Source organism: Corvus brachyrhynchos, unplaced genomic scaffold (genome assembly GCF_000691975.1).
Source record: "Corvus brachyrhynchos isolate BGI_N302 unplaced genomic scaffold, ASM69197v1 scaffold5, whole genome shotgun sequence".
NCBI lineage: Eukaryota > Metazoa > Chordata > Aves > Passeriformes > Corvidae > Corvus > Corvus brachyrhynchos.
In genome coordinates, this window is record NW_008238321.1 from 4699004 (window position 1) to 4707555 (window position 8552).

The 8552-nt window shown below is 60.3% G+C and overlaps 1 protein-coding gene across 3 annotated transcripts in view; it reads left to right on the top strand.

Annotated features, from left to right (window-relative positions):
* Positions 1-1453: 1453 nt before the first annotated feature.
* Positions 1454-8552, top strand: part of ERN2 (endoplasmic reticulum to nucleus signaling 2) — a 9204-nt gene continuing 2105 nt past the window's right edge. Inside the window, exons 1-20 of one of the 3 annotated variants that reach the window (XM_017733972.1) lie at positions 1454-1477; positions 1632-1749; positions 2087-2120; positions 2659-2731; positions 2827-2899; positions 3045-3167; positions 3253-3354; positions 3588-3849; positions 3954-4032; positions 4118-4268; positions 4635-4756; positions 4911-5087; positions 5183-5432; positions 5632-5722; positions 6235-6424; positions 6620-6719; positions 6890-7089; positions 7711-7858; positions 7967-8094; positions 8289-8412. In XM_017733972.1, coding sequence (XP_017589461.1) covers positions 2729-2731; positions 2827-2899; positions 3045-3167; positions 3253-3354; positions 3588-3849; positions 3954-4032; positions 4118-4268; positions 4635-4756; positions 4911-5087; positions 5183-5432; positions 5632-5722; positions 6235-6424; positions 6620-6719; positions 6890-7089; positions 7711-7858; positions 7967-8094; positions 8289-8412 — 2323 coding nt within the window. In that variant the 5' untranslated portion in view covers positions 1454-1477; positions 1632-1749; positions 2087-2120; positions 2659-2728. Of the gene's footprint in view, positions 1478-1631; positions 1750-2086; positions 2121-2658; positions 2732-2826; positions 2900-3044; positions 3168-3252; positions 3355-3587; positions 3850-3953; positions 4033-4117; positions 4269-4634; positions 4757-4910; positions 5088-5182; positions 5433-5631; positions 5723-6234; positions 6425-6619; positions 6720-6889; positions 7090-7710; positions 7859-7966; positions 8095-8288; positions 8413-8552 lie in introns of those variants that run through there. The other 2 variants (XM_017733970.1, XM_017733971.1) reach the window with 2 other exon arrangements.

An 8552-nucleotide genomic window follows, 5' to 3' on the forward strand; every position in this document is an offset into this window, starting at 1 on the left:
CGTGCCAGGGTGGCTTTGGATTACACTGGTAGACCTGCTTCATTGAAGGAAGCAGCAGATGCTGGCGCCGAGTTTCTGTCTGTGCTTCGCTGTCCCCCTCTATCCATCTTTGGGGGAACGAGTGTGCCCCGAGCCCACGGCTGAGCTCCGGCCGCAGCGGCATTACTGCAGAGTCCAGGGTGCTGTGGTGGGAACCTCGGGAAAGCACGGCTCCTGGGAACACCCCATGGGAGCAACAGCCACACTTCTGGGCTGGGGCTGGCCAGAACGGCTGCTAGGGCAACTGGGGCTGGGAGCAGAGGGAGGGTGGCAGCTCACAGGCACTCAGTGCTCCCAGTTCTGCCACTGGTGGTTTGTCGGGAGCGGGCCGGGCAGCCTGGCCTTTGCCCGAGTGCCCTGGCACCAAAACACTTGCAGAATAGATGGAAAAAACCACAGAGCATCAGGGGGGAAGGAAGCACAGAGCCCTGACAGCTGGGGGGGCTCGGCAGTCTCAGTTTCCCCCGGGCAGGTGGCCACACTGTGAGAGCCCCTTGTCTGCCAGCCTGGCGTGTCCCCAGCCAGCAACAATCCCGCCTGCGTCCCACAGGGGCTGGAGGAGCCATGGTGGGCAGCAGTCCCCTTCCCTGCCTGCCCCACCATGTCCTCTGGGCAAAGCCAGAGCAGGGAAACTTGCTCTGACGTCAGCTGAAAACTAAGCAAAAAGAAGTACAAATAAAAACTGGGCTGGAGACATAGAGGTTGGTGTGAGGTGCATTGTGAGGGAGGTTGTGTGTGCTTCTGTGCTTTGTTACAGCTGAAGGAATCTTCTGGCCCTGCTGTGCCACAGCCGGTCCTGTACTGTCTGCTCTGCAAATGGTCTCAGACATGCATGTTGGCACTGGCTGGGCACAGGCTGCTGGCTGGTCCCTGGACAGGCCCCCAGGACAGGCTCTGCCAGCTCAGGCTCCCAGAGCAGTGAGGGGTCTACTGAGGGGCTGAGTTTGAGGGATGTCCTTGGGCTCTCATGCTAATCTACGGCCAGCCAGGGGCTCAGGCGCTGCTGCCAAATCCCTGGCATCGGGGACTGCCAGAGCCATGTGGGTCCCGTTGCTGTTTGCCCATCCATGTTTGCCGACAGGGCGAGGCTGGCATGTGTGGCACTGGCTGAGCTGGCGCTCGCTATGCGGACGCCATATGTGGAAGCAGCAGCTCCTCTTCCCAGGTGAATTTGCAATTACTTCCTCAATGTAGCTGAAACCTGCAGCTCTGAAGGCCTGGGCAAGCAATCATCACTTCTCTGGCATGAAAAGTCACCCAACTCGTTTGTTTCTGGAAGGAGCCAATGGTCGAGCTGCTCTTGTCGCCTTCAGAAAGGCACCCAGGGTTGTGACTGGGAACAGCCACACTGCAGTTCATCCCACCTGTGGGAAAACTCATTCCAGGGAGAGGAGGGGGAAGGAAGGCTTCTCCAGCCTCAGGATGGCTCTGGTGGGATGTGAGTGGTGCTGCAGGAGCCAGGGACCAGAGGTGCAGGTGGTGCTGGTCGCCGTGGGCTCAGCTGCCCCAGGAGCTGAGCTGCGCAGAGGACCTGGACTGGGGGCTTGTTCCCAAGTCTGGCTGAGCTCTTTAGGATGGTGTGTCTGTCCTAGAGCCTCCAAGGCGGTGCCGTGGCTGTCCCAGAATCACTGCTCTTCATCTCCACACTGGATGGGAACCTCCACGCTGTCAGCAAGAGCACAGGGGACATCAAGTGGACCCTGAAGGATGGTAAGTAGTGACTGGGGGGCATTTGCTTACAGCCTGGCTCCTGTAGCATGTTTGGGCTTTGGGAAGGATCCCCTGACCTGGCTCTTGGTGGATGGGCTCTGGGCTGCCAGTGCCTCCAGCCCTGGGGTGAGGTGCCAGCCGCAGCCTCAGCCCCAGCCCCCGCCCCAAGCACAGCTGAGCGCAGATGAGCATCTGCCATTGGTGTCTCTTCTGGCTCTGAAAGGCAAACAGGCTGCATGGCTGGGCTGGGTGACAGTGCCACGCTGGGTAAACAGTGGTGTTGTGCTGTCCCACTCACAGGAGCGCTGCTGACGTGGCCTCTCACTCTCTGTTTCAGATCCCATTCTGCAAGTGCCGGTGTATGTGGCAGAGTGAGTGTCACCCCCACAGGCAGTTGGGCAGTGCAGGAGGCTCCCTGGTAACTGATGGAGCAACAGCAGGAAAGGGGAACCACAGAGAAATGAAATGTGCAGCCCATGCCATGGCATCACCTTACCCTGACCCTGGTGCTGGCACTTGGCACATGGTGACGAGGAGGAGCTGGCCCCTGGCTGCAGAGCTGAGGAGCTCTCAACTCGACTACACACACTGGCATGGAGAGAAATTGAGGGAAATCCCCCTGAAAGCTCAGGGGCAGGCAGGACAGCAAGAGCTCCTTGAGACAGGCAGGGCATCCACCTGTCTGGCAGATGGGCACTGGGTGGCTGTGAGGAGTCCCAGGACTGACCAGAGTGGAAGTTATTTCCTGCCCAATCCAGTGCTGCAGGTGTCCAGGAAAGGTCAAGTCCTGCAGTGACTCACCCTGGAGCAAACTGCTGAAGGGGATTCTGCAGTGTAGCCACTCTGCATCCTTGGGGGTGCCCAGGGCAGGGGGTAGCTCATGTTTTATAATTCTCTCCTCCTTTCCAGGCCAGCATTCCTTCCAGACCCCAATGATGGCAGCCTGTATATCCTGGGAGGAAAGAACAAAGAAGGCTTGATGGTCAGTGGGGCTGTGGGCATCCTGTGACCCCCTGGGGTGCCCTGGGCTGGGGAGGTGACTCTGGCCCTGCACTTGCTGTGCCGCCTGTGTTGCAGAAGCTGCCATTCACTATCCCAGAGCTGGTGCAGTCCTCGCCGTGCCGCAGCTCGGATGGAGTGCTCTACACTGGTACGGAGGCGCTAGGGTGTGCAGGGAGACCGTGCTGACCAGGGACTCCTGGGAGCCATGGAGGGTGACAGGCAGGAGCCCAGCGGGAGCTCCCGGGGACAGGCAGGGCTGCAGGGATTTAGAAAGAAGGCATTTTCCTTCTCAGGGAAGAAGCAGGACACCTGGTTCATTGTGGACCCCAAGTCAGGGGAGAAGCAGACCACCCTCTCAACAGAGGCTTGGGATGGTCTGTGCCCAACCAGCCCCTTGCTCTACATCGGACGGACCCGTAAGCCAGTCCCGTGCCTCCATTGACCACCTGGTCCCAGGAATGGGGCACTGGAGGTGACCTGGTGCCCTGTTCCTGTCCCCAGAGTACGTCATCACCATGTATGACACCAAGTCGCGGGAGCTGCGCTGGAACGCCACCTTCTCTGAGTACTCGGCCCCACTCTGCGAGGAGTCCTACCACTACAGTGAGTGGGAGCTGCAGCAGCCACGAGAGCCCTGGGAGTCATGGCACCCAGCTCCCCAGTGCCCACTCGCAGCAGGACTCTGGCTGTGCAGGGGCCTGGGGTGGCAGTGCCAGGGCCAGCAGGTCTCAGCTGTGCCCCTTTCTGGGGAGAACAGGCAGCAGCCCATGGCCAGTGGCAGAACTGAGGGGACACAGCCCAACTGCTGCATCCCTCATCCCTCTTGCTCTCTCTAGAAATGGCACACTTGGCCTCAAGCGGGGATGGGCTGGTGGTGACCCTGGACAAGGAGAGCGGGGAGGTCCTGTGGGCGCAGAACTACGGCTCACCTGTGGTTGGCATCTACCTGTGGCACCAGGACAGTCTGCGCCGCCTGCCCCACCTCAACCTGGCCATGGAGACCCTGCGCTATCTGACCTTCCAGTCACAGGACATCCATGTCCTCAAGTGGAGCTACCAGTCCGTCAAGGACTTCGCCGCCACCAAGACCCAGCTGCTGTATGTGGTTCCCGAGTGGTGGCAGCCAGTGGCATTCTTGTTCCTTGTGCTCGGCCACCCTGATCCGGGATGGATGGAAGGTGATGCTTGTCCTTGTCCTTCAGGCCAGCGCTCTATGTGGGAAAGCACGCGACCAGTTTCTATGCCATGACCTCCCTGGTGCACGGCAGTGTGGCGCTGGTGGTGAGTGTCCCTGCTGCCCCGCTGGGGCTGAGCCGCCACGGGCGCGTCCGGCCACGCGGTGCCCCACGAGCTGCCACATCCCCAGCCCCAGGGCATCACGCTGGCCAGGATCGACGGCCCCACCACGGACGACGTGACCATGAGGGAGTCTGGGGAGTGTGAGATCATGCCCAGCACCAATGTCAAGTACCCGCAGGGCAGCATCACCTCACTTCACAACCAGTGGCTCCTCATAGGTGCGGACCCGTGGTAGGCACAGACTTCCCCATGTGCTGGCTTCCAGATGGTGCCCAGTGGGGAGCAACCTGAGCTGCTGCTGTGCTTTAGGGGCACAGCCCGACCTGCCCTGCCCCATGGGATGAATGGGATTAAGGCTGTGAGTCACCTCAGGCTGTGGTGACTCTGTCTCGGGACTTGTTTCAGCCCATCCTTGTCCCCTCCCCAGGAGTGACAAGATGCAGGGGTGGGGAGGGACCCTTTGAAACAGGGCTCACCCATGCTTTGACCCTCCCTTCTCCAGGAGAGCCAGGGCTGCTGGCAAGGAATGGATGCTGAAACCAAGAGGTGAACTGAGGGTTGTATCTGTTCCCCTCCTGTCACAGGGCACCATGAGCTGCCTCCCGTGGTCCACACCACCATGCTGAGAGCCTTCCCAGAGAACCTGAGGAAGACCACAGAAGCCATCATCCCCAGGGCTCCTCCCACCAGGACCGTGTTTGATGATGTGAGTGGTGAAGGGTGCTCAGTCACTGAAGGGTCTGGGCTGCTTGGGGTGGGCAATGGGTCCCCAATGTGGGATAGGATGGAAGGAGGTCCCAAACCCAAGTGCCCTGCAGTCTGTCCCTCTTGTGTCACCCAGCCCTGGGTGTGTGTTGCAGTTCCTGGCCCCGAGCAGCCCGGAGGAGCCAGCTGTCCGCAGCGAGGGGCAGCTCCAGCCAGACCCCACACCGGGGGAGCAGGTGGAAGTGTATCCCGAATCCGGCACCTGGGACCTGGTGCTGGCTGGCGTCGGCACAGCTCTGCTGGGCGGGGGAATCCTGGCGCTGCTGCTCACAGTGAGTGGTGGTGCTGGAGGGCGAGGGATAGCGGAGCCGATGCCCCAGCGTGGCTCCAGGCATGGAGCTGAGTATTCCCATGGTTTGTGTTCCAGAAACTGCAGCAGCAGCATGTGGCACAGCAGCAGCAGCTGCAGGAGCAGATACAGCTCCTGCAGCAGCAGCAGGAGATGCTGCGTCCGGGCCGAGTCTCCAGGGAGGGCATCCCTGAGGAGCCCAGGGAGCTGGAGTTGAGCCAGGGAAGTGCATCAGAGCACTCACAGAGCTCCAGCCCCTCAGCCCACCTGAAGCACCCAGCTAATGGGATGGTCAGCCTGGAGCCAGCTGTCCCAGTGGCTGCTGAAGGTGGGTGCAGAGGGAATGGGCAGGCTGTGAGGGCTGCAGCCCAGCTGGGATGGGAGGAGGTGCCAGATCTGCTGCTGGATAAGCATGGGCCACATAAGAGCAGGGCCCAAGAAATGGCCAGATGAATAAAGAAACAGGTGTCCTCCATACAGAACTAATGCTTGGAGGCTGGAAGATGGCTGTCTTCTCTCCCTTGCAGATACAGAACCGGACCTGGTTGTAGTTGGAAAAGTTTCTTTTAACCCCAAGGATATGCTGGGCCATGGAGCTGGAGGAACCTTTGTCTTCAGGTGGGTGACACCAAGTGCCTGCCCCCACTCTGCTCCCATTCTCCCTGGGAGCCACAGGGATAGTGACAAGGCAGCTCTTGCCCAGAGTGGTGGCCACTGGTTCAGGGACTTTTGAGAAGAACTCACCACTTTCACCTTCTTGTGGTCCTCATCACACCCATCCTGGACTTGTGGCCCTCATTAAGCAGGCACTGGGTACACAGGGCAGGTCCCCCTTGCACCCCCTGCCTGCCTGCACCTGGTCTGGTCCCTCACACAGTTCCCAGGCTCTGGGTGAGCCCCTTTTCCAGCGCTGAACACAGTAAAAAGTGAGGGATGTCATTTTCCTACAAAATTGAGACCCTCCAGTTCCCAGCTTACACTGGGGAAGATCTCTTCCTGTCAGTGATGTGGCAAGGCTTTGGGAGTCACAGCAGAGTGACCCATGCTGAGGACCCTGTGGGTGAGCTCCAGCATTGGCCGAAGTGTGGCTGGGTCATGACACACGTGGACACACTGGGGACTCTGCACAGGGGGCAGTTCGAGGGCCGGAATGTGGCCGTAAAGCGTCTCCTGCCTGAGTGTGTCCACCTGCTTGACCGTGAGGTCCAGCTGCTCCGGGAGTCGGATGAGCACCCCCACGTTGTCCGCTACTTCTGCACTGAGAAGGACCGGCAGTTCCACTACATTGCCATCGAGCTCTGCTCCGCCACGCTGCAGGAGGTGAGCCCCAGGCACAGGGCTGCTGCTGCAGCTGATCAGGAGCCCTGGAAACACAAGCCTTGGGCACACACAGCCTCTGTAGGGGCTGTTCTCCATTACCCACCATCACCCTGGGGTGGGGTGTCTCTCCAGCCAGCTTGCCCTTGCCCAGTAAATCAGGCTTAGTTCCTCTCTCTCTCCTTTGTGTGGTTCCAGTACGTGGAGAGCCCCAGCTTCAACCGCCGTGGGCTGGACCCAGTGTCCGTGCTGCGTCAGACCATGTCCGGGCTGGCCCACCTCCACTCCCTCAGCATCGGTAAGGGCCAGCAGTCCCCTCTCCATCCCCTCCTCAGCGTATGCTGCGGGGTTTGGGCAGCATCTGTTGGGGTTTGGGCAGTAGCTGTGGGGGTCAGCAGCACATGGGGCTGTGGCAGAGCCCTGTTTGCTCCGGCCCTACCAGGGGACACCACACGCTCTCACTTCCAGTCCACCGTGACCTGAAGCCCTGTAACATCCTCATCTCTGTCCCGAATCGCCACGGGCAGATCCGCGCCGTCATCTCTGACTTCGGCCTCTGCAAGAAGCTTCAGGGGGGACGACAGAGCTTCAGCCTCCGCTCCGGGATCCCTGGCACTGAGGGCTGGATCGCGCCCGAGGTGCTGCAGGAGGCCCCGAAGGAGAACCCTGTCAGTGAGCTGTGGCCACCCCCACCCCGGGTGCTCCTTGGACCCATTGTGGCAGTGTCCCCCACGCTGGCAGTGGCCTCAGGTCACACTGCTGGGTTCACAATTAAGATGAGAGCTCCATGAGCCCAAGCCAGCCCAGATACAGGCACTGTGCTCCTTTCCAGGGCTGCCCCCATGCCCCTGCCCTTGTGTTCAGCACAGGTGTCTCATCAGGCTCCAGTCCTCAGAAATTTGGGGTGGGGAGGTTGGAGGGGCTGTGGGTTGCTGCCAAGGTTACGTTTCTCTCTTCAGAACTAAGAATCTCATTCCTACTGGAAGCAGCTGCTGTACTGATCCCTGGCAGCGCACGTCCTGGGATTCATGCTGGTGTCCATTTGCCTGCTGGTGGGACACCAGCAGCCCCTGCATGTCTGTTGGGCTGTGGAGTCCTGAATTCTGGCTGTGCCTCTGGAAACCTGGGGTGATGGGGCTCTCTCACTGCAGGTAGCAGAGCAGGAGCCCCATGCGATGCATTTTCCAGCAGCTCTGCAGCCAATTGTCCATATAAAAGGATAGAAGAGTGGAAGGTAAATCTTTCCTCACCCTTTGCCTGAGGCTCCCGTGTGCCCCTGTGTTTTGCAGACCAGTGCCGTGGACATCTTCTCAGCCGGGTGCATCTTCTACTATGTGGTGTCAGGGGGACAGCACCCCTTTGGGGACAGCCTGCGGCGCCAGGCCAACATCCTGGCGGGCTCCTACCAGCTGAGCTGCCTGCAGGAGGAGGCTCACGGTGAGACCCTTCCCCAGTGGCACAACACCGCGGGGAAGCCCAGGGCTGAGGGGCAGCTCCCGGTCCTGGCTCAGGGGCGAGTTCTCAGCTGTTCTGTTTCACCCCCAGACAAACTTGTTGCAAGGGAGCTGATTGTGGCAATGATCAGCCCCGAGCCCCAGCACCGGCCCTCGGCCCCTGTGGTGCTTGTGCATCCCTTTTTCTGGAGTCAGGAGAAGCAGCTGCAGTTCTTCCAGGTGAGTCTGTGCTTTCCCACCGGCAGTGAATGCAGGTGTGCACTCAAAGCTGTGCTGGAAACTGCTGTGTTTAGGTCAACATGCTCATTGTGAGCTACTCTTAGGAGGGGTGAGGGATCCCTGGGTCTCTGTCCCACCTCGTGCAGAGCAAGGGCAGAGCCATACCCACCCCGTCCCCGCTCTTGGGCACACAGGACGTCAGTGACCGTGTGGAGAGGGAGCCGGCTGAGGGGCCCATCGTCTCAGCCCTGGAACTGGGGGGTCGGGCGGTGGTGAGGACCAACTGGAGGATGCACATCTCCCTCCCACTGCAGATGGGTGAGCATGGAGGGGTTGGGCTCATTGTTGGGTCCAGTGAAGCAGGTGGGGACTGGGGCTCCAAGGGCTGGTGCTTTTACTGGCCAGCAGGTACCTGCTTATGCTCAGGAGCTGAAAAGCAGGGCAGGTACAGGTGGCAG